This window comes from Heterocephalus glaber, unplaced genomic scaffold, assembly GCF_053883595.1.
Source record: "Heterocephalus glaber isolate CG9 unplaced genomic scaffold, H.glaber_assembly_v1.0 deba00001561, whole genome shotgun sequence".
Classification (NCBI taxonomy): domain Eukaryota; kingdom Metazoa; phylum Chordata; class Mammalia; order Rodentia; family Bathyergidae; genus Heterocephalus; species Heterocephalus glaber.
In genome coordinates, this window is record NW_028258349.1 from 12,790,582 (window position 1) to 12,816,563 (window position 25,982).

At 42.3% G+C, this 25,982-nt stretch overlaps 2 protein-coding genes across 2 annotated transcripts in view; one reads left to right on the forward strand and one right to left on the reverse strand.

The window, feature by feature from the left end:
* The window catches only part of Znf382 (zinc finger protein 382), a 162,273-nt gene that overhangs the window by 69,222 nt on the left and 67,069 nt on the right, over positions 1-25,982 (reverse strand). The window lies entirely within an intron of this gene.
* On the forward strand, positions 288-25,456 carry LOC101721660 (WD repeat-containing protein 87-like). The gene is given in 16 exon segments (XM_087190851.1): positions 288-535; positions 4,748-4,886; positions 5,842-5,909; positions 6,282-6,908; positions 6,910-8,928; positions 8,931-9,157; positions 9,867-10,132; positions 10,575-11,162; positions 11,165-11,793; positions 11,796-12,648; positions 12,651-13,988; positions 13,991-14,073; positions 14,076-14,361; positions 14,808-15,149; positions 21,712-22,452; positions 22,455-25,456. Coding segments are annotated over 15 exon segments (8,397 nt in total). The 5' UTR covers positions 288-535; positions 4,748-4,789; the 3' UTR covers positions 22,688-25,456.

Here is a 25,982-nt window from a genome sequence, read left to right on the forward strand (position 1 = left end):
CAATCGCAGTCTCCCCAGGGGCGTGAGAAACAGGCTTGTTTCGTGCGGACTCTAGCCCGCAAGCCGCGCTTTTCACCCCGCCGGGCGCGGTTTCGCCTTTGTCACAGCTCTGCGTGTCTCCTCCCTTCACTCACCTCGGGGGCATGAGCCTCAAGAGGGGCGGGAGAAGCGAAGCTCAGCACTAGACCCCCCTCGGAGGGGGCAGTGGAAAAGGGCGTTGATGCGCACGCGCGCACGTCGCACGGAATGGGGCCAATTTGTCGCGGGCCCCCACGGGACTTTTTTTTTTTAAGCATTCGAACGTGTGCACTGATTTTGGTGGGTTCTAGCGGCTGCTGCGCCAGTACGCACGCGCGGCGACTCCCGTCGCTATGGTTAGTTGGCTGAGTGTTCGGTTGCGGAGCTACCCCGTCTGTCGGCCGCGTCCTTGCGCAGCATCCGCGAAGTAGCTTCTTCGAAGATCTCTCGGTCTTTTCGCCCACCTAGGAGTTTCTGGGTGTCGCCAGACCCTCCGTTGTCGGGAGCCCTGACGCAGGTAACAGGCGCGGCTCCTGCTTTAAAGAGGCGAACATAGCTGCCCTCCTGCCCACTCAGGGACCTGAGTCTATGTGGTCATCTCTTCCCTACCTTGGCGGCTCCAGAGCTCTGCCTGCGCCGGCAGCCTCAGGCCCACGACCCCGGGGCTGCTTTGAAGGCCTCATCTTTCATTCATTCACTGGTGGCGCATTGTGAAAGTAGTATTTGAGTACCTACAACCTCGGAAATTCTGGCCAAATTTAGCCCACATGTTGGCATAATCAGACTCGGAACCTTTTTTTTTTTTTTTTTTTTTTTTAAATGATAGTTCCACTTCTATTCTGTAAGGGTTATTGAAGGAATTGACTGGAATGCAGTCTTCTCGTCAAGAAGCCCTATCACTACCTTCCTGCCTCACCCTGCTTGAATGAAGATGCTCAGTACAACTTGAAGCTGGGAAGCATCTGTTTCTTCTGGGAGAGGGCAGAGTGTCATTCATTTGCCCACTTATTCAACAGAAATGTCTTAAACACCTGCTCCATGTCAGGTTGAGTGATTACAGGGGACACAGAAGAAAGACAGATGGAGGCTCCTAAGAGCTGCCTTCAGGAGGCTCTTGTTCCAATAGGGATATCAGGCCACCAACAGTGACAATCTCAAGCAGTACTAACAGAAATATAATGGAAGCTGCATATGCAATTTTAAATTTACATAAAACTGGTGAAATTCATTTGAATAACATTTAGCCCAAATATATACAAAGTAGTATTCCAAGTAATACTGAATGGAAATATACTTTTGTGCCTAGTCTTACAATTTAAATTAAATTACAACTCTATGAGTCTCCAACAAAGATATTTATTTGTATCATGGATCATAGTAGTAAAAGGTTGGAAACTGTCCAATGTCCCGAAATTTGGATAAATAACAGTTCAGCTACACAAAATGTGCTGAAGCTGGCAACTTCTGGAAAATAAAGCAGAGCTATATTATTAACATGAGTTAATCTCTAGAAAGAAATGAATGTAGCTAGACACAGTGGCTCACACCTTAATCTCAGCACATTGGGAGACTGAGGCAGAAAGACTGCAAGTTCAAGTCCCATTTGGGTAACTTAGTGAGACACTGTCTCAAAAACTTTTTTTTTTTTAAGAGCCAGGGATGTATTTCAGTGGTAGAGTGCCCCTGGGTTCAATCTCCAGTACTGAGAAAGAAAGAAAGATAGAAGAAAGAAAGGAAGAAAGAAAGAAAGGAAAAGAAAGGAAGAAGAGAGAATGGAGAACTGTTTGCATATATGCTTGTATATGTACAGAACACCTTTAGAAAGATGCAGGAAAAACACAACCAGTGTTACCTCTGAAAAGGGGAAACAGGACAGGTGGTAAAATGTGAAAAATTAACTTTCTTTTAAATATTTTAACCATGTCCATTATTTTAAAAGTTCTTTAAGGGGTTGGTAAGCTAAATCACCATAATTATCTGACAAAACAGTTTATATAAAATGGCTAGTTACCATTGTATAGTCTTGTCAGTTCAGGATGTTATCATTTCTCCTGGGGCTCCTGAATAACTCTTCACCCCAATAGAAATTGGCCTACTTTGTTAATGTGTACGTATTTGTCAGGTTAGAAAACTGTTTCTTTCCATAAAGAATGGTAAGTGCATTCCAGTCCCAGCCCTAACTGTGTAGCTAAAGACTACAGTAGACTCTCAGGCCCTGGAGACAAACGAGGTCCTAATCAGTAAAGTCAAAGAAACCAAATAAGCCAAGGTTGCTTCTCTGACTCTTTCTTTTCTTCTTCTGTTTTATTTATTTATTTATTTTTACTGGAGATTGAATCCAGCCCATTTTAAATATTTTATTTTGAAACTAAGTCACTAAATTGCCCAGCCATGCACCACCACACCCAGTGCCCTTGGCTTTTCAGTCACCTAATCAGATCCTTCTGATATCAGCTGGACTTTCTGCACCCCCTTCCCCAAATGTGAGACCTACCTGTAAAGCTGTATAATCCATACAGAGCCCTCAAAGTACAGAGCACACATCACCCTCTGGGATACCCAGGTCTCGGTATATGTACTCATGGTACTTTGTTCTTTTCTTCTTACAGCTAAATCTCTAAAGCTGGACATGGTAGTGTATACCTATAGTGCCAGCTAATCAGGAGCTAAGGGGACGATCACCTGATCTCACAAGTTCAAGACCAGTTGAGGCAACTTAGTGAAACATTGTCCCCCAAAAATTAAAATTAAAAAAATTTAAAAGCCTAGGATAGTGGTGCATTCTGGGAGGCTGAGGCAGCAGGATCCCAAGCTTGAGGCCAGCCTGGGCAACTTAGCAGACCCTGTCTTAAAAAATAACAACCTGAGGATGTAGCTCATTGTGAAGGTTCTGGGTTCACTCCTCAACACCAGAAAACACACACGCACAAACACCTGAACCACTGGGGTAATTTGGATTAAGAAAAATTAAAGTTCCAGAGAAGTTCAAAGAATAATTACCCATGACTGACAATTTCCCATGGTTGTCAATTTTATGTCTACTCTGATGTCTGCTTTCCCTGATATGAAGCAATGCATTCTCTCATAGGGTAGACAACAGAGCACAGTGAGGGACCCAGAGGAAGCCCAGGGAGGGCATCAACAATAGTGGAGTGCAGTGCCCCCTAAAGCCAACTCTCTTTCAAGGCAAGGTGGAACATCTGCTTTCCTTCACATCTTATCTTCCCCTAAACTGACTAGTTGAATTCTCCCTTTGTTTTTTTTGTTTTGTTTTGTTTTTGGTACCGGGATCGAACTCGGGACATTCCACTTGCGAGGCAGGTGGCAGAACTACTGAGCTAAATCCCCAGCCCCTATCTTTGGATAATTTTTAGATTACTGACATATTAAACAGTCAGAACCATTGGGATTAAGGCATCTGGAGTTCACTCCAAACTTGTTTTTAAGGACAGGTAGTAGGATTAGGTAGTAGAATGTGGAGGATATTGGGAGAGAGGCTTCCTCCGAGGAAACTGGTCTGCAAGGTGGGGGAGAGAGTAGCAAAACAAAAACAAACAACGAAGGTTTGGGGTTTGAAGGCCCTCTTCACTCATCCTCTAGAGATGTTCCCTCCAATGGTCCCAACCACATGATTTTTGTTTGTTTGTTTATTGGTACTGGGGATCAAACTCAGGACCTGGTGCTCACAAGGTAGTTGCAGTGCCACTGAGCTAGATCCCCAGCCTTGTTTTTTGTTTTTGTAGGCTGGTGAATAGAAGTGGGACCCAGTGGGATACTGAGAACAATGGGAATTGTTGGCAGTGACTATAAATTTGCTACAAATGATGACTCTCAGCAGCTCTGGAGCCTCAAGACGGAGCCAGTGGAGTAAACCTGAGCTGTGGCCACCCACTGGTGTGAAGTAGATGATGGCAGATCATCTTCTTTAAGAAAACCATCTGATCCCATCATTTGGTGTGCAGGCAAATGTCTGTAATCCCAGCATTTGGAAGGCTGAATCAGGAGGATCAATGCAAGTTCTAAGTCAGCCTGGGCCACATAGTGAGTTCAAGGCCACCCTGAACTACATAGCGAGACCCTGTCTCAAAAAAAAAAACCCCAAAAGATCACAGGCTGGGTCTTTTCTGCAGTTGTACCAGGTGGGCCTAGTAGTCCCAGGTGCCTCTTTTCTCTATGTACTTTCTATTTCAGGTAACTCGAATGCCAACAGAATCACCTATGCCCTAGGGAGTTTGTTACAAGTTACTGCTTCTGGGTCCCATCTCTATGTATGTCTAGAATAGGTTCCAGGACTTGGCATTTGAAGATGTATCCCCTCCTCAATAATCTTGGTGTAGGAGGTCCAGGGACCACACTGAAGACCTCCCAGTCCTCACAAAATGTTCTCCTGTCACACCACAACCAGCAAAGAACTATTGTTTGGCTGTCAGGGTATTCTTTTTATTCCCTCTCTAAATTTCTGTTTCCCTCACCATAATATCCTAGATAGAAAATGCTAAGATTCAATTCCCCAATCCTTTATTTATCCTCCCTAAGCTTCGATTTTCTCATCTGTAAAGCAGGGCAATACCTATGTCACAGGGCCATAGTGAGGACTAAATGAGAAGATCTATCTTGTAATTCTTGACATATACAAGGTGTTCAGTAAACATGGGTTCATAGTTCTTGCCTTCTGATTCCTAGCTCAAAAAGTAACAGTATTAAGCAGTCTTCTTTTGTATTCCCACAGGTGTTTAATGGTCCTGAGGAGGACCCGAGGAAAATCAAGGTGATGTCTTCCACCAGACTCATTCCCACCTGGAAAGATTTTAAATACCTCATAAATGATGTCACACATAAAAACAAGGTAATGTATAAATATGCCATTGGTTGGCCTCTATCTTACAGTAATTAGCACTTTGGAAGAGCCATAGATTGTGATTCGAGATAGTTGTCACTCTAGTAGACAGTGGACCATTCATTTCCAAATAAGACTATAGGCCTCTTACAAAGACACTTTATAGTAGATGAACATTCTGAAGCATTGTCAGAGGAACCAATGCTCTGGAAAGAAAGATTTCCTAACAGAGAAGGGAGAAGGCAGCAGAGAGAACATTTGCCAACCTCCGTTTTGCTATGGATGGCTCTGTGCAAATGGATCCCAGGTACATGTTGCACAGCACACTTTTTTATCTTTTTTTTGGTACTGAGGATCAAACTCAGGACCTTGCACTTGTGAGGCAGGTGGCAGCAGCACCACTGAGCTAAATCCCCAGCCCTACCCAGCACGTGTTCTAGCACCATGGGTAATACATATTGTGTATGCGCTGTTCCTGTCAAACTTAAAGGCCAGACAGGGTGTCCTAAAGTCTTACTGTGAAGCTTTAAGCTTTAATAACTTAGAGCTAACTTTTGGGAGATCTTGTTAAGGTGATATACTTGTGTGGGTAATTGTTAAATGTTCTGTCTTTTATAGTACCTTTTAGTCACAAGGGAGAATGTTAGAGGACAGGTGTGGCTAATGTCACTTTGGGAAGAATATCATTTTTCCTTGTCCTCCCCCTATAAAATCATCCATATATGGCCTAAATATTCTGGTTCCCTTATGAGTTGGGATATTTGTTACAAGTGTAGAGATCCCATTGTGGTAAGCTGTGCATGTGTGGCATAACAGGAGGTAGAAGGGATGGGAGGTGTGACTTTAGGAATTGCTTCAATCATGAATTTTGTGAGAATATATTTAGTGCATGTGTGCCCTGGCCTCTTAGTTTATGCCATGCCTCTCTCCAGGAATCTTTAGATGACTCAAAGAATGATACAGTTGTGCTGAGTGACCGGTCCCAGATATTGTTCAAAATGCCTACTTCTTTGCCTCCCTCTCCTGGGTGACACCCCATGCAAAAGAAATACAGGTAAAACTTTCTTTCCCTTCCTAGCCCACTTTCCATGGACCAAACCCATACAGCTCTCAAACCAAACTAACAAAGGAATGTACACCCCTTAAATGAATATGACCTGGATCCAGGAACGCTCCCGGACCATACTTTCCCCAATTACTGTCTCCATGTTGAGTACACTTGAGTTCCCTTAAAGTAGACTGCGGTTTAAAAAAGGGTCCTACGCTTTTCACCTCTACCCTAGTTCCAAGTCCCATCACTAGGGGGCCAAATCACTCTAGTCTTCCACTTCCTCCTTAACAAAAGAATAGGGAAAAGTAGCTGAATAGTCAGCCCTTTTCTCCTCTACTATCTTTTCTAGGCAGTTTCTACCTTATTCTCTTCCAGGCTATAGTGTGGATGAAGAGCAAATCTGAGGACATGGTTGAAAAGAGAACATTCTTCATGACTGAGCGACTGCCACCCATCCAGTCCATGGTCCACATGGGTTCCTTTCAAATCCTTGTGGCCTACTGTGGTGACATGGTCCTGTACCTCTTTGGGGACCACTTTCGGGCATTCAAACCCCTAGGCACAGTGCCCTGCTGGTTCAACATCAACTGCCTCTGCTATGACCCAGAAATGAAGATGCTTCTGTCTGGCATCCAGGGGTCAGTGGTCACCTGGATCATTGATCAGAGCGGCAAGGGCCTCCAAATAGCTCACATGTTTTCCATGCCTGTTAATGAGCTTGTCCAGGACATCATGCTGAGTGGCCCCAATGGCTCCCTCCTAGCCCTGTGTGAGACTGTGGTGACAGCCCTTGAGCCCCAGGGCCAGGGCAGGCTGGGAGAGGTAAAGAAGTTCACATCCACCCACGGTGGCTCCTCTATCACCTGCTCTTTCACCTGTTTGGGTCGGGGTTTTCTCTATGCTGGAAACAAGGCTGGGGAGATGCAGGTATGGAACCTCAGTCACAGCCAGGCTCTCCACAGTTTCAAGGCCCACTCTTCATTACTGGTATGTATCTGCAGCTGGTCGGTCAGAGGCCAACACCCTGCTAACAGCTGGCAAGGAGGGCTTAATGAAGGAGTGGAACGTTACTTCAGGGAATGTGCTTCGGCGACTAGACCTCGGTGAGGAGCTGTACCACCTCCAGTTTATTGATGACACTGTCTTCTTCTGCCAAACTACTTATATGTTTTCCTTGCGCTCTCTGCCCTGCTTCTATAATCTCTTCCATGTCTGTGGATCTACTCCCCAGCAGGTGCATCGGGTCTGCTGTGGTGATAACTGGTACAGAATCGTGTGCATTACAGAAGATGGCCTGTTGCGTTTTGTGTCCCCATTAACAGGGGCTCTTCTGCTTCTCACCTGGCCCTTCTCAATCCTGGACCAGGCTGTGGATTGGGCCTATGACCCAGGCAAAGAGGAGCTCTTTGTGGCAACAGGCAGCACAGAGCTGCTGGTGTTTGACACAACCCATTGTCCTTGCCTGGCCAAGTATCTTTTATGCACCTCATCAAATTCTCAGGACTTTATACACTGCCTGGCTTATGGGCATTTCCACTTGGGGCGAGGGATAGAAGGATTGATATTCTCTGGGCCCTAGAGTGGTATAATAAGAGTGCCTTCACAACATAGCTGTGCCCAAATAGAGAAATGCATACACTATGGGGCTGTACTGGCACTCTCTACACAGTCTGCGGGGCTTCTGAGTGGCCGAGAAAACTCTTTGCTGTGTTCTTATGGAATGGATGACTATATACACTTATCAGAAGCTGTGCTTGATGGACCCAAAGTACAAGTGAAGCTCCTTGCAAGCATTCTCAGCAGCTGTCACCTAAAACAACTGGTACTCTTGCCCAATGCTGTGGGTGCCATCACAGGCTCTAACTGCCTGCGTCTCTGGAATTTCCATGATTTTATGTTCTATGGGTCACAGAAAGGCTCCAAATTCATAGAGACATTGCCTCTGCACCAGTGTACCATCACCTCCTTTGATGTCTGCTTGTCCTTGAGTCTTTTCGTCACAGCTGGTAGTGATGGCTCTGTCCGAATCTGGGACTTCCATGGTAGACTCATAGCCATGCTGGATTCATCACTGCACTTTGGCCCAGTCTGCTTTGCAAATGATCGGGGTGACCTGCTTGTGACTTTCAACCAGGGACTTTATCTGGTATCCTGTTTAAAACTGCTTCCCCCTACCCTGCTTTCTCGTCTTTCCTTAAGGAGTATAACAGATGAAGTACTAGAGGCCTCTAAGCCTTTCATACCAAGCTTCTTCCTCTCTTTTGAGACCATGTTTTTGGCCAAGTATATCTACCTTGGTCAAGGGAAACAGGAATTAGAGGGTCTGCAGAACCTCGTCAATAAGCGGGCCATTGCCTTTGACCATTCTGTGCCACATGTCATAGAAGAAGATGCAAATGGGAGTCCTGTGTTATTGAGTTCCACCAAATGTGAAGAGAGGGTGGGAACTGACTGGATGCAGATGAGCAAACCTCCCCATCACCATTACGTGGCTCCTCCTCAATTACAACTGACTTACTGGGATGGACTCAACCCTTATCAGATATTAAGATGCTACTTTGGTCGTGGGCGGGAATGGATCCTTGCCCCTGATCGCTACATCCCCAACTCAGTAATTCGTGCCTGTCTTTGGCCAGAGGGCAGCCCAATACACCTTCATTGCAATCTGTACTCACCTCATTGGGAACTGAACTGTCAAATGTCTCAACCCTTCTTCTTCTGGCACAGCAGGGTAAGAAGTTTAAGTGAAGCACAAGAATACAAAGACAGGGAGGATGAAAGCTTCCTAGCAATGAGAAAATCCAAGGATGGAACCTACAGTGTCCTTATAGATCCAGCAAACCATAGTTGGCTGGGAAGAAAAATGAGTGAAATAGTTGTTAGTAACCTAATAGAAACAATCCTCAATATTATGATCCATGCTTCCCCACTGAAGTTCCAATGCCGTATTGGTGCACGTGAGCAGATCTTTGCCTCTTACCAGGTGTCACCAACATCCCTGCGCTCTGAGAGAGCCTGGTCTGGTGGATGATACAACCAATTCTAACCCACTGATCCGAGCTAGCCTGGGAAGGGCTGAAGCGTCTAGGAATGGTCACTCATCTCTTTGCCTTGCCTGTGGCCCAAGGGTTAATGGATAAGGACGAAAGAGTGAGAAATAAGGCCCTCAGCTTCATGCCTGAGATTGGAATCCACTCTAGGACCTCACTCTTAAACTTGATCCAGAGACAAGAGACTTTCCAGGAGGTCCGGTAAGTTGTTTGTGCTTTCCTCCTTTCTCTACCACCTGCTAATTTTCTTCTCCCTTTTTTCCATTCTCTTTCTTCATGATCTTTTCATCCCTGTTCATTAGGCCTCCTGAAATTTTTCTTCCATAACCCCTTTCCTTTTGCTTTTCGAGATGGGGTCTTGCTATGTTACCCAGCTTACGGTCAAACTTGTGATCCTCCTGCCTCAGCTTCCCAAGCAGCTAGGATTACAGGTGCATACCTGGCTTCATAGCTTTTTTTCAATTCCTAGACTATCCTTGAAGATCCCCTGTCTGCTCACTCTTTTCTCCATTTCTTTACTATTTCTTACCTGTCCCTTGTCTTCTTCAGGTTCCATTTTGATTGTTTCCTGCTACTCCTGCAGCTCCCATACAAATCCCTCCAATCATTGCTATCTTGGCTTCTTAGATTTTTTTCTTTCTTCTTGGTCATCATCATTTACCTCTACCTATGCTGTGCCTCTTGGTCTGTCTGCCAAACCCCCGCCTGTTCTATAGCAGTTCTTTCCACCCCATTCTCTCTCCTGTCTCTGATCCCTGATTCAACATAGTCTCTTTTTTTTTGTTTTTTTGTTTTGTTTTTGGTACCAGGGATCGAACTCGGGACCTTGCACCTGCAATGCAGGTGGTGGAACCACTGAGCTAAATCCCTGCCCCTCAACATAGTCTTTCTTCTCCTTTGACCTTCATAGGCAGGAGATGATTGGGGAGGAATCCCTGGACCACCTGCTGGGGATGTGGCCCACAGATCTCCAAATCCTTTTCACTCAAGTGCAGCAGCGACTGAATGAAAACTTGACCTTGTCAAAAGAAGATAAGAAGCCTCATTTTTCTTTATATGTCTCAAGGGCTTCTGTACCTAGATCCCCTTCCATACAACCTGCCACTGTTCCTGAAGAATCGGAAATCAAGCACAGCAAAGGCCAAAGACGGGGCCGAGCGGTGAGCAAAAAGCATAGTATGTATGGAATGACCTGGTCCATGCCTCAGGGTCCTCAAGAAGTAGGGTAGTTAGGGCCAAAGTGGGCCAAGAGATACTTTGGGGAAAGAGAGACAAGTGGAAAGATCTCATCATAGTAGAAAATTCTCCAAGGAAGGATCTACCCTAACTTGGGAAGATCTCAAAGATTGTTGCGAGAGGAGCACTGGGAATACAGAAAGGAGAATTTTGTTTTGTTACTTTAAGAAGTTTTATTAGGACATGTTTGTAGTAATGATTAGATTCATCATGGTTAGCATCATCAATGCCTTCTTTAACAAGAGGGCGGCACAGCCCTCTCTGTTGCTACTTCTTTTATTGCAATTCCCTTAGTTCACACCAGATTTGAGAAGAGCTAACCTCCCATAATTTCCTGACCTCCATCTCCTGATTTTCCCTGCAGCCTGAAAATTGTTGCGAGGTCTCAGAAAGATGAAAGAGGGAGACTCTAAACAGATGAGCACAGAGCCAGGCCCCATAGAAGCTGAAATTGATCAGAGTGAAACTGCACCACTTGAGATGGAGGACACAACCTTCCACACCAGGTCTTCCATCAGCAGTTTAAAGGGCTTTCAAGATGTTGAACTTTCAGAGAGAGATGTTTCAAAGGATGACATTGCTCTGACCCTGAAGGTGCTAAAGAAAATTCATGACACAAGAGGCAAGAAAGCTACAGCTCAGAAACTCATAAAGAAGCACAAGAAAAGAAAAGAAAAAGTTTTAGTTGAGGAAGTTTTGCCAACTATAAAAGAAGAACCAGTTAGGAAAATAATTAAAGCTCAGGGGCAGGGTGCTGCAGGAATGCCTGGCCAAAGGGCTGGAGATGGTGCCTCATGGTGGGAATCTCTATGTCATCTTATGACCCTGAGGCTATCCAGATCTCAAACAAAAATGTCAGAAGATCTAAACACCAAGTTAGTGACTATGGCTCAGGGGATTCTGGCAGATTGGCACCCCAGCTGGGAACTCTTTCAGGAGATCTGCCCCCTGTTGAAGAAAGAAAGCAGGATAAGCTTGAGGACCTTGCCTGGGATGTAGTGTGGCCAGAGGAGAAACCAACTTTTGTCTGTGAAGAAGCAATTAGAGAGGACATGGTTATCAGAGATAAGAAAGAGAATAAAGAGATACCAGAGGAGCAAAAAGAGCAAGTGCAAAAGGAAGAAAGGGACATGCAGGGCTTGCAGGAAGTAATTCCAAAAAAAGGCAAGAAAAAGAAAGTTATTTTTTTAGAACTGGGTGATCTAACTAAGAGAAAACAAAAGTCAAAGAAGGAAGAAAAGAAATCCTCTAAGAAGATATCTAGAGAAGAGAGGAAAACAATACAGGAAGAAAGTAAAGTAGGTGAAAAAGAGGAGAATGACCAAAGAAGAGGAAGATTCAGCAAGAAAGTAGAGGAAATGACAAAAGCAGAGGAGGAAGTGACTGAACGAAAAGAAAAACCAATTATTGCTGAAATAATGCTGTCTTGGCAAGAGTGGAAGAACTCATGGAATCAGTGCAAGCAGGCACACAATGAAACAAGAATATCCTGGGAAGAATGGAAGCAAGACTGGGACAGAAGGTGTCTTCAAGAAGAGAAGAAAATACCCCAGGCTAAAGAGAAGCTATTCCCAGAGGAGGAAATGCCAAAGGGGGAAAAAGGAAGCTTAGATGGGATGAGTGGAGACAGCTCTAGGAAAAAATATTGTCATCCAGATCCAAGGATGAGAAAGAATTCACTCTAGAGAAAGAACTATTTAAAGAGTGGGAGGAAATATCTAAGGAAATGGAAGAGGAAGGAGGAGGAGAAGAAGAAGAAAAAGAAGAGCTTGTCACAGAAGAGCAAAGACAGATCCAGGAAGAGCATATAAAGGTCAGGAGTCAGAGAAAACAAGCCCAACATAAAAGACAACAAGCCAAAGAAGAGAAAAGACTAGCACAAGAAGAGGAACTTGCACAAGAAGAGAGAAGGTTGGCCCAGAAAGAGGGAAAACTGGCCCAAGAATATATGAAAATCTCCCTGAAAGACAGGAAAATGGCCTAGGAAGAGAGTAAGTTTGCCCAGAAAGAGGAAAAACTGGCACAGAGAGAGGAGGTGCTAAGCCACAAAGCGGAGCAATTGGCCCACTAAAGGAAGAAACTGGCCAAGAAATTGGAGAAGACTGCCCAAGAAGAAGAGAAACTAGCAAAGAAAGTAGAGAAAGCTATTGAGGCAAAAATACTATTGGCCCAGAAAGGGGAAACACTGAAGCAGAAGGAGCAAAGTCTGGAATGGCAAGAAAATGAGTTTGCCGAGAAACTTGAGGAACTGGCAAGGAATATGGAAGACCTGGCTTCAAAAGGAGTTGAGCTGAACCAGGAAGAAGAGAGATTGGTTAAGGAAAAGGAGGAAGTGGCTCAGGAAGAGAAGATACTGGCTTGGCGAGAGGAGACTCTGGCTAAGAAAGAGAAAGCACTGGCCCAGGAAGAAGAGATGCTAGTGCAAGAAGAAGAGAAACTGACCCAGGACAAGGAAAAAAACCCAGGGAAGCAAGAAGATTGGCTCAGAAAAGGCAGAAAATGATAGAGGAAAAAGAGAAACTGGCCCAGGAAAGGGAAAAACTGGTCCAGAACAAGAAAGAATTCACACAGAGAAAGGAGAGACTAGCCCAAGAGGAAGAGAAACTGGCTCAAAAAAGGAAGAATTTGGTTCAGGAAAAGGAAAAATTGGCTCAGAGGAAAGAAGATCTCCACCGTGTCAAAGAAGACCCCCTCCAGGAGAGAGAACAATTAGCTCAAGTAAAGAAGAAAATAGGGATGTACAAGGAGACACTGGCTTAGGTAGAGGAGAAGCTGAAACAGGAAAAGGAGGTAGTGGTCAAGAAGAAGGAGAAGCTGGATGCTGTAGAGAAGAAACTGGTTCAAGCAGGTGGAATTCTGGCTAAAAATCAGGAGAAAGTGGCCCAGAAAAAAATGGAATTAGCTGTAGAGAAGAAGGCAGTGTTTCAAGGAAGAAAAATACTCAGAGATGAGCTAGATATTGGAAAGAAAGAAAAGGCATTGAACATGGAAATGAAGACGTTGGCCCAAAACAAGATGAGACTGGCTGAGGAGATGGAAATTCTCTCCAAGGGAGGGACTCAAGAAACTGAAAGAAAGATAAAACTGACTAAGCAAGAAATAGACATAATGAAGAAGAAACTATCACTAGAGGAGAAGATGTTAAGATATAAAGAGAGGATTCTGGCCATAGAGGAAAAGGATGTTGCCAAAGGAAAATTGGAATTTACTACTGAACAGAGAGTATATGCAAAAGAAGAAAGGAAGTTAGCTAAAGTTATAAGTAAGTTGGTTAAAGAAAAGAAGGGCATTTTTAAGGAGCCAACAAAAAAGAGCAATGTCATGAAGGTACTTCAAAAACTAGTCAGCAATGAAAGGAAAATAACCCAGGAAGAAATAAAGATGACAAAGATAAAGCAGCCACTCCTTGTCAAGGAGAGCAGACTGAGCAAGGAACAGAGCGGACCTGACCTCAAAGAGTTGCATTTTTCTGACCAGAAATCATAATTGGCCACAGATGAAGAGAAACTGGCTAAGGAGCAGAGAAAATTGGCCAAGAAAATAAGAAATGCTACAAATCAAGAGGAAAAAATGATTGAGAAAGAAAGTAGATTGGCCAAGGAACAGAGAGAAATCATACAGGCTGTAGAAGAGGAAGGAGAAATAGAGAAGGAAGAGGAAATCCCATTCTTTAAACAGAAGTGGAGAAGAAAACAGTTGAAAGAAATTGATACCCTAAAGGGAAAGTTCTACAGAAAAGTAGATGAGATGGAAAGTGAAGAGAACATTTCTAAGGAAATAGAAAGCCTGTTAGAAAAGTAGAGCAAGAGAGTTTGTCTGACAAGGAGGAGGAGGAAGAAGAGTAAGAAGAAGAGAAGGAAGAGGGAGAGGGGGAAGAAGAAGAGGAAGAGAAGCAGGAGGAAGTGAAGGAGGAAGAAAAAAGATGGAGGTAGAGGAGGAAAAGAAAGAGATGGAGGTGGAGAAGGAGGAAGAGAAAAAGAATGAGGTGCAGGAGGAGGAAGAGGAAAAGAAGGAAGAGAAGGAAAAGAAGAGGAAGGAGAAGGAAGAGAAGAAGGAAAAGGAACAGAAGAGGAAAGAAAAGAGAAAAGGAAGAAAAAGGAAGAGAAGAGGAAGAAGAAAAAGAAAGTGGAAGAGGAGGATGAAGGTTCCAAGGAAGAGGCAGAAAGCATGAGTGAGGAAGAGTTGGAAAGTTTGAGTTAGACAGAAGAAGAAAGCAGCTCAATAGAAGTGGACAAGGCAAAAGACATCATTAAAAGAGAAAAACTATTCAAGTTACAAGAAGAAAGAGGAAAGGACCTGCAAAGAAGGGAAGTGGTCCCTTCTATTGGAGAAAGATCCCTTGGGGTCAAAGACAGTGGTATAAAATGGTCAGTTCTAAAAAGCCTTTCTATTCTAAAAAGTCCTTCTGTTCTAAAAAGCCCTTCCAGACAACTGATCTCAGTACCTATGGATATGAGAGGGAAGATTCAAATGCTGCTGCCAGCTAAACAAATATTCTTGGAACAAAAACCCCCAGCACTCCAGACATACAGGACATTCTCAAAGATAAAACTGAAGTATAAAGAAAGAGAACTGTTGGAGAAATATAAACCCATGCCTCTGGATTCAATTTTAGTGTCCCAAGAGCAGGACATGAAGATATCATTCACGTTTGACATATTTAGGAAAACTGTAGAGGTTCACAAATTCCCACACAGACTCCCAGATGCCAGATGGAAGTGGTTTTTGCAGCATCATTCAGCTCTGAAAGAACGAAGGAAGGTACAACTACCTCTTCCCCAGATCCTGGCTGACAAACAACATCCAGAGGTAGAGGTACGCCTCTCAGATGTAGAGTGGATCCACGAGGTCCTAGAACGGATGGAAGCAGGAGAACAGCTTTCCAGACATAGCTTCCACAGACTGTGTCAGCTCCTCAAAGACCTGACCTCCTGCGGACGCCGTAGCAACATTGCAAGTCGCGCAGAACGCACCGAATCAGCCCGCGCCCCCGCAGCAATCCACTGGACACCGCCCCCCACCCCGCCAACTCCTCTGTACAGCCACCTGGTTCCACACTACAAAGACGCAGAGGACACCGGACCACCAGACCACTGTACTGGTAAGTTGGAGTCATCTTCCCTCCCATCAGGACGGGGACTATCTTCAGGGGAAGGGCAGCTGGAACCTGCAACACAACTCTGCAGAGTTCAACCCTACGGGAGGACACGGAGCTCAACTTGGGACTTGCAGCCAGAAATCTGCCTGAATCTCATGGGTCTGTGACTAGTTTGCTGAGACTCATGGACTTATATCTGCACACTGCAACCCACGTTGTCTATTATGACAGCAGAGACATACCCTGAAAGAGGCCCTTCATTTTCGTGGTTATTTTTTATTCCCAAAATTAGTTTTATTATTTTGGTTTTTTTCTCTTTTCTTTTCTTTTGGTCTTCTTATCTTTAATTTTTTCCCCTACTCTTTGCAAATATTTGGTTTTCTCTCCTTTTTTTCTTTTCTTTTCTTCTTTCTTTTCTCTTTCCTTTCTCTCTTACACTCACTCTTTCGCTCTCCCACATTGTTTGTTCATCTTCCCTTTTTGTCTCTGTTTTGGTCCTCTTTCGGAGTTCTTCTTTATTTTCCTAGTATTCTCTTTTTCTTTCTCACCTGTGTCCTCTGACCACACTTCTAACCTTCCCTTATCCTTCTTCCCATCTATCCCTCCCTCCCCAACCCCTTCTAACTCCCCATCCCAAAGGGTAAAGTTGTTATATTGAAGGGTTTATTCACTATATGTTGGGTTGGTCCTCGATCTTGATTTAATTCACACAGCTAAAGGTGATAGATTAATAACTACCACAAAATGTCATTTTCAAAGATGTACTTGATGCAATGGTGTTGCTGATTGTATCACTTGGGCTAAGGTGTTGGTATTGATCTAGCCAATGAACCTTCCTAGTATAAGGAAAATGAGATAGCCTTAGAGTCATTAGAGACTCAAAACTTAAAGACCAGCTATATCTGGAAGACACCCCTGAGAAGCAATCATTCCATAAGGGTTCTAATTACAAGCAACAAAGATACCTACAATAAGCAATATCAAACTATCAACCCAGGAGTTAAACCACGGACAGTACCAAAAACAAAAATGAGAAGACATTTAATAAAGGCACAAACTCAGACTTCCACCCCACCAAGGGTAAATCCTGGGGGAAATGAGATGGAAAAGTCCCATAACCAACCACCTGATTACCCTGAACTGATAGCACAGGAAGTAACAAAACAGATGAATGAGGCTCTAGAAAAATTCAAAGCAGAAATAATCTCCCATATATCCGCAGAGATGGTGAGCAGAATGAAAGACATGATTAGAGGATCTAGAACAGAAACAGATTAAAAAAATAGATGAGCTCAGAAACATGCTGGAAGCCATGAATACCCACCATAAGAAAGAAATGGAAACCATGATCATCCAACATAAGAAAGAAATGGAATCCATGAAACAGATTCAAACAGATATTGAGGAGATCAAAAACTCCATTGAAAGTATCCACAGCAGATTAAGGGAATCTGAAGATAGAATATCAGATATAGAAGACAGGATCGTGGTTAGAGACCATGAAAATAGAGATTTCTTAAAAATAGTAAGGGACCACGAGAAATCAATCCAACAACTGCTAGACAATGCAAAGAAGAATAACATAAGACTGATAGTCCATGAAAAACTAGGAGAAAGCACAATTGACATAAAAAAACTGTTCACAGAAGTAATAGTGGAAAACTTCCCAGACAGAGGTAGAGAATTGGACATACAGATAAGTGAGGCATATAGAACTCCAACTAGCCATGGTCAAAAAAGATCTACATCTAGACATGTAATAGTCAAGATCCCAGAAACCCAACAGAAAAACAAAATCCTACAAGCAGTTAGAGAAAAGAAACAAATCACCTACAAAGGAAAGCCCATCAGAATCACAGCAGACTTCTCATCACAAACTCTCAAATCAAGGAGAGCCTGGAGTGAAGTATTTCAAGCCCTAAAAGAAAATAACTTCCAACCTAGACTACTGTATCCTGCAAAATTATCTTTCAAAATCAATGGGGAAATTAGATACTTCCATGACAAAGAACACCTGAGAAATTTCATGAACACCAAACCAGCACTACAAGCAATTCTAAACAATATCCTAGAAAAAAGCAATGAAGGTCACAACTCCATGAGGCCCAACAGAGGGAAGCCACCAGGCAAGGTAAGACACTAAAGGGAAAGGGGGGAAAACATAAGAAATAAAAGAGCCAACAAAAGTAAAACATCATGACAAGGATAAATCAATATCTATCAATTATAACCATCAATGTTAATGGCCTCAATTCACCAGTCAAAAAAACTGACTGGCAGAATGGATTAAAAAGGAAAATGCAACAATATGCTGTGTACAAGAAACACACCTAACTCAAAAAGAAACTCATAGACTGAAAGTAAAAGGATGGGAAAAAGTTCTCCATGCCACAGGAACCCAGAAGAAAGCAGGGGTAGCAATCTTATTTGCAGACAAAGTAGATTTGAAACCAAAACTAATTAAGAGAGACAAAGATGGTCACTACATCCTTGTGAAGGGAACAATCTAAGAGGAAGAGATGACAATCCTGAATATATATGCACCAAATACAAATGCCCCCAACTATACAAAACAAATATTAATAGACCAAATAAACATTAAGACAATTGTAGTGGGGGACCTCAGTACCCCACTATCACAAATAGACAGATCATCTAGACAAAAAGTTAACAAGGAGATTCTAGAACTGAACCAATCTATTGAACAAATGGACTTAATAGATGTTTACAGAGTGTTCCACCCCACAAAATCGGAATATACATTCTTTTCAGCTGGACACAGGTCATTCTCCAAAATAGACCACATGCTAGCTCATAGGACATATCTAAATAAATGTAAAAGAATTGAAGTTACCCCCTGTATATTATCAGACCATAGTGCAATAAAATTGGAGATCAATAACATAAACCACAAAACCCCAACAAACACATGGAAACTGAATAACATCCTCTTGAACAACCAATGGGTCACAGAAGTAATTAAAGAAGAAATTTAAACAGTTTTTACAAGTAAATGAAAATGCCAGTACAACATACAGGAATCTGTGAGACACAGTGAAAGCAGTTCTACGTGGAAAATTCATAGCAGTGAATGCCCATATTAGGAAAACAGAGAAAACTCAGATAAATAACCTATTGCAGAACCTCAAGCTCCTAGAAAAAGAAGAGCACGGGGCTGGGGATTTAGCTCAGTGGTTTCGCCGCCTGCTGCACAAGCACAAGGACCCAAGTTCAATCCTCGGTACAAAAAAAAAAAAAAAAAGCATGAATCCAAAGCTTGTACGAGAGAGGAAATTATAAAGATTAGGGCAGAAATCAATGCAATGGAGACTAAGAGAACAATACAAAAAATCAATGAATCAAAGAGTTGCTTTTTTGAAAGAATAAATAAAATCGATAAACCTTTAGCCAACCTAATCAAAAAAAGGAAAGAAAAGGCACAAATACATGCAATTAAGAATGAAAAAGGTGAAGTCACAACAGATCCAACAGAAATCCAGAGGATCAATAACTACTTCGAGAACCTCTACTCCAATTAAATGGAAAACACAGAAGAAATGGGCAGATTCCTAGATACATACGAATTGCTAAAGTTAAATGAAGAAGATATAGAAATTCTAAACACCCCAATTACAATGAGTGAAATTGAAAATGTAATAAAATATTTACCAACAAAAAAAGCCCAGGTCTGGATGGCTTCACTGCTGAATTTTACAAGACATTTAAAGAAGAACTAATGCCATTACTCTTTAAACTCATCAAGGAAATTGGAAGGGAAGCAATACTTCCAAATTCATTCCTGGAAGCAAGTGTTACTTTGACCCCAATACCAGGGAAAGACCCAACCCAAAAAGAGAACTACAGGCCAATCTCTCTAATGAACATAGATGCAAAAATCCTCAACAAGATACTGGCAGACAGAATACAGAGGGTCATCAAGAAGATCATACACCCTGACCAAGTCAGATTTATCCCAAGGATGCAAGGATGGTTCAACATTCGTAAATCAATAAATGTAATACACCATATTAACAGAGTCAAGGACAAAAACCATATGATCATCTCAATAAATGCAGCAAAAGCATTCAACAAAATCCAGCACCCATTCATGATAAAAACCCTACAGAAAATTGGAATAGAAGGTCTTTATCTTAACCTGATTAAGGCTATCTATCAAAAACCAACAGCCAACGTCATACTAAATGGTCAAAAACTGAAAACTTTCATGCTAAAATCAGGAACAAGACAAGGATCCCCACTATCACCACTCCTGTTCAATATAGTTCTGTAAACATTAGCCACAGCAATTAGAAAAGAGAAAGAAATAAAAGGAATAAGGATAGGAAAAGAAGAAGTTAACTATCATTATTTGCTGATGATGTGATACTTTACATAGAAGACCCAAGAAACTCCACCAAAAGACTTCTAGACTTAATTGACAGATTCAGTAGAGTAGCTGGATACAAGGTCAACACTCAAAAAACAACAGCCTTCTTGTACACAAATAACAGACTCACTGAGAGAGAAATTAGGGAAACAATTCCTTTTACAATAGTAGCTAAAAAACCGAAATATCTAGGAATCCATCTAACAAAGGAAGCAAAAGACCTCCACACTGAAAACTACAGCACTCTGAAAAAAGAGATCGAAGAGGATACAAGAAAATGGAAAGACATCCCTTGCTCCTGGGTAGGAAGAACCAATATGGTGAAAATGGCCATACTTCCAAAACTACTATATAGATTCAATGCAATGCCAATTGAAATTCCAACAATATACTTCACAGAACTAGAGAAAACAATCCAAAAATTCATTTGGAACCATAAGAGACCTAGAATAGCTAAAGCAATTCTAAGCAACAGAGACATGGCTGGGGGTATCACAATCCCCACCTTGAAACTATACTACAAAGCTACTGTGATAAAATCAGCATGGTACTGGCAAAGAAACAGACCTGAGGATCAGTGGAATAGATTAGAAGATGCAGAAACAACTCCAGACATGCTCAGCCACCTCATCTTTGACAAAGGAGCCAACCACCATCATTGGAGGAAAGATAGCCTATTTAATAAATAGTGTTGGAAAAACTGGATTTCAACCTGCCAAAGATTGAAACTATACCCATACCTATCACCGTGCACTATACTAAGATCAAAGTGGATTAAAGATATAAATATTAAGACAGAAACACTAAACTTGCTGGAAGATAAGTTAGGTAGAACTCTTGAAGACGTTGGCATAGGAAAAGACTTCATGAACAAAACCTCAGCATCACGGGAACTAGAAGAAAGAATCAACAACTGGGATCTCATCTTATTAAAAAGCTTCTGCACTGCAAAAGAAACCACCAACAGAGATAACAGACAACCTACAATATGGGAAAATATTTTTAGCAGCTATACCTCAGACAAAGGACTACTATCTAGAATATATAAAGAATTGAAAAAAATCAGACCCCCCAAATTCAAAGACCCAATTCAAAAATGGGCATCTGAAATGAACAGACATTTCTCAGACAAGGAAGTAAAAGCAGCAAACAAATATATGAAAAAATGTTCAGCATCACTGGTCATTCGAGAGATGCAGATGAAAACAACACTGAGATTCCACCTCACCCCACAAAGAATGGCTGCTATCAAAAAATCAACAAATAACAAATGCTGGCAGGGTTGTGGGGAGAAAGGAACCCTTCTCCATTGCTGGTGGGAGTGCAGACTGGTGCAACCACTGTGGAAGTCAGTATGGAGATACCTCAAAGAACTAGGACTAGAGGTCCCATTTGACCCAGTTATTCCCCTGCTAGGTATCTTCCCAAAAGAATTAAAAGAATCATACCACAGTGATATATGTGCACCCATGTTCATAGCGGCACAGTTTGTAATAGCTAAAGCTTGGAAGCAACCCAAGTGCCCATCAACTGGAAACTGGATAAAGAAAATGTGGTTTTTTAATAAAATGGAGTGCTACTCAGCCATAAAGAATGAAAAACTAGAGTCATTTATAGCTAAATGGATGCATATCGAGGCCATACTCTAAAGTGAAATAAATAGGACACACATATGAAAATACCAAATAGTTTCTCTAGTGTGAGAAACTGATACTGTAAACAAGGGTTAAAATGATTAAAATGAATAATTGATCATTTGAAATAGGAAAAAAGGTCCAAAGACGATGGAGTGAAGGGAGGGGAAGGGGAAAGGAAAAGAGGGAAAGGAAAAACTATGAGAAAAGAAAAAAAAAGGAAATGAAATCTATGTAAATAGGGAAGGGTGGAGGGGGTGAAGGGCGCACAGGTAATGGGGGAAAAAAATAAGAACCAAGATATATCATGTACAGGTACAAACACCCAATGATAAATGTAAACGAATTGTATACCTAAAGTATACCAATAAAATGTACCAATAAAAATTTTTTTAAAAAGACCTGACCTCAGAGGGAAACTTAGAGTGGCTATGCCCAGCAATGCTTGAAACCATTGTGCACCATCACATGCAGCCTTTGGAACCACGAACCACAAGGACCTCAAAGCCCAGTGAGGAGTCCATGAGTCTCAAACACCTGAAAGTGATTCCTCTTATAAAAGGAAAGGAAAAGGAAAGTTGGTTAAAACCTTTGACTGCCCCCACACCAAAGTCCCCATTACCTGCCAAGAGGATTACAGACCCAGAAGCTACAAACTGGCATCTTCTAGGTGAGACTTACAGGAGTACACAGATACAGCAGTTATCCAATGGTCTCAAAGCGATGGAGGCATGACATTTTTATCCTGTCGCAAGAGACCTTTTCACAGGTGCCCATGCCTCTGTGGACAAACAAACCTTGGCACTAATGTTTCACAAGGATCTTAGGGCTTTTAAGAGTAAGGACAGATTTCCCGAATTGCCCAAATTGGAGAAGACAGAGCCTATCTCACAAAGGAAGGAAAAGGTACCTCCATGGGAGACATTTGTGGCACTGTATCATGTTTTGTGGATGCTCCAGCAGCAATATGCCAAAGACACTGCTGCTTGGATGGAACAGTTCCATCAGCTCATGGACTTGTACCAGCTCAAGTCCCCCAGAATCCAGAGGCTGCTACAAGATCTGCTACTGTGAGAGGAGCCTCAACCTAAATAGATCATCTACAAAGAGGCCCTGAATGCCACTGAGCTAGTACCCGGGGAATGGTGTTCTACTGCCTGGTTTGTGGTGGCTCTCATACCCCAAGAAGCACTCTGGGGTTCCAGGATGTGGTACCTCTTCCTGGACAGAATAATGTTCACACCTTCCTTTTTATAGGTATTGCCAAGTATGGAATCTTGGAACTTGCCTGGAAGAGCCTGCCCCAAGCTGATACTCATCTCACCAAGGAATTTCTCAACATCATTGCTACCACTCCCAATTATGGGACTGGCTAGAGGTCAGGACTTTCCATTCTCAACTGGAGAAAGGGCTGGCCATCAGAATCGAGACCTGTAGGGACCAGATCAAAGCCCTGTCCCTACCCAGCTCTAGAAACCTGTTTCTGTATGTGGAATAAAGAGGAGGATCTTTTTTGCAATAAGCACTTTGATGTGTTCCTTTCCCCACACATTTAATTTTTTAGGAAGGTCACCAGAGACACATACTTCTGTGAGTGGGAAAATGTCCAGCAGCCAATGGTGCTCGCCTGTGGAGCTCCTGAAGAGTCTGTCCTTGTCCTCTTCCTTCCTTGTCTCCCACTATCACTCCCTCCCCAACCCCACCAAAAAACCCCTACAGAATGGAAAGCAACTGTCACAAAACTAATGTATATTTGCATTAATATAAGAAGTGGAAAAAGAATGGATTTAAGGACCAGAAGACCCAACATTCTGCCTCCATGGAATCTAAGTCCCTGATCACAGCCATGTATGACTTGAGTCCCCAAAAGCAATTGTGCTGAGTATTGAGATCCTTAGAGTAAAGGAAAAAGCTTCACCAAGTTTGAGCCAGTACCATCTGGTGAGTTCATCAGTGGGTCCCACTAAAGAGTGAACCCATTTGAGGTTAAAGCAAAAAAGAAAACAAGAAGCTTATGTCTCTCATTGCTTTTGCTCCCACCTGGACATGGGGTTTGAGAGAATGATGGAATATGAATTAGGAAAACTAGGGCCGGGGATTTAGCTTATGTTCTGCCGCCTGCCTTGAAGGTGCAAGGTCCTGAGTTCAATCCCCAATACGAAAAAAAAAAAAAAAAAGAAGAAGAAGAAGACTAGCTGTAGGCTCAAATAGGTCCTCAGTTGTCTAGAAATTTAGGAGGATCCTTCCTTCCAACAAGTAAAGAGATAAGATTTAAAGGAAAAAGGGTAGTGGGTTGGGGATTTAGCTCAATGGTGCCGCACCTGTTTCATAAGCCCAAGGTCCTGAGTTCAATTCCTGGTACCAGAAAAAAGGATAAGACTACTATAAAAAATTCTCTGTGCCCATAAATTTGACAACATAGATGAAATGAATAAACTTCTTGAAAGACCCTGAAGAAAATAGCAATATGTAGCTGATTCACTTGTTGGATCTACCATCTATATTCCAATTTTGTTAGTTGACCTAATAATGCCCTCATAGCCTTCTTTTCCTTCCATTACAGGAGTCAGTCTAAAGTCAGAGTATCAGTGGCTCCTCTGGTAAGAATAAAACCCAGTGAATTGTCTGTTGTGATCCCAGTGTCAGAAAAAATATGGATGACCTTGCAGTGAATCTCAGAAACTAGGCAGTTTGCTGTGACAATCCAGGTCTACACAATGCATTTGATCACTGTGCTTCATAGCTAAGACACTTTTATTCTTGAACATTTAACCTTTGCTATTTACACTCTTCTATCTCTATCCCTATTTTTCACACCATGTGTTTGTTAAGGATATAGAATTAGGTGTCCTATAGCTTTCTCTACGTTTTGGATTTTTCTGATAGAGCATGGTTTCATAAACTAAAGTCTTAGAGGTATTTCCAGGGTCTATGAGGCTCCTGAAATTAAATGAAAAAAAAGTTAGTGTGTGTCAGTTACTTATTTTTTTTCCTTGCTGGGTAAAAAGTCGGTAGCATTCATCAGATTCTTAAGGAGGAACTTGACACAAACACATTAAATCACCACTTAAAGAAAGAACATAGCCATCTGAGCTTTAGCTCAGACACTGCCAATGATCAGCTGAATGAATTCCAACAAGTATATTCCCTTTATTAGACCTTTGTTTTTTTAATTTTTAGAGGGAGACTTATATTTCAAACCTCTCCAGCATGCTAAAAAGGGTCCCTAACCAACCATTCCTCTCGCAGTGTATGTGCTCAAGATAGTGTAAGAGACTTTTCCTACTATCACAGCTACCAACTTCTCTGAACCAGGATACAAGTAATATGGAGTTGACCTTGCTTAAGACCTTAAAGGATCTTACATTCCTGGAAGAATATTATGTGCTTAAACTAAGGTGAATGACTAGATAGAGCTTGGGAAATTATTTTTCAGCACATGGAAACTCCTAAATGACCTCCCTGTAAAGACTGAGCCCTGGGGCACTACAAATATTGGAAGAAAGAGCCATAAAGGGGAACTGCAAAGGAGACTGAGGAGCAGCCAGGAAAGTAAGAGAAGAATCAAGTAAGAGTGGTGTCCAGAAGCTGAGATGCACATGTTCCAAGAAAGGAAGGAATGACAAACTGCATCAAATACTGCTGATGGGTCAAGTAAGAGAAAGGGTGGGAACTCACCACTGGTGTTGACAAACTAAATATAACTGGTAAGCTTGACAAATACATTTCAGTGGAGTTGTGAGATAAGACCATCTGACTACAGTGAGTTTAAGAGAGACTGGAGGGGGATTTAGCTCAGTGGTTCTGCCACCTGCCTTGCAACAGCAAGGTCCTGATTTCAATCCCTGGTTCCCCCCCAAAAAAGAGAGAATGGAACTGGGCATGGTGGTGTATACCTGTAACCCCAGCACTTTATGAGGGCTGCAGTATCAAGCCAAGCCTGGGCAATTTAGTGACTTAGCAAGACTGTGACTGAAAAAAAAAAAAGTAACAACAGGGCTAGGGGATAGAGCTCAGGGCAGAGGCTCTGGGTTCAATCTCCAATAACATTAAAAAAGTGAGGGCTGGGATTTAGCTCAGTTTTGTTCTGTCTCGCAAGGGCAAGGTCCCGAGTTTGATCTCCAGTACCAAAAAAAAATATGACAGAGAGAGAGAGAGAGAGAGAGAGAGAGAGAGAGAGAGAGAGAGAGAGAGAGAGAGAGAGATGGGGAGGGAGAAAGCTAGGGTTACATCTCAGTTTTACAGCACTTTCTCAGCATGCTTGAAGCCCTGTGTTTGACCCTCAGCTGTGCAAGACAGAGAGAGAGAAGAAAAGAAATGGGCTAATTGAGACTTTCATTTTTGTATTTATTTGAAAGTCATTTCACATTTCCAAAAAATTGCAAAAATAAAATACTGTAATAAGCCTCTATTTCCTTTATGATTCAGCTGTTGCTAACATTTTATCTCATTTACTTACTCTCTTTCTCTCTCTATAGATATATACATATACACACAATATTTGTCTAGACTATTTGAGAGTAAGTTATAGATAAGATTTAAATGTGTATTTCCTAAGAATAGAGACATTATCTTAAAACCACTGTACAGGTATCAACTTCATACATTTCCACTGACATAATACTTTATTTTTATTTTTTATTTTTTGGTACGGGGGACTGAACTCAGGAC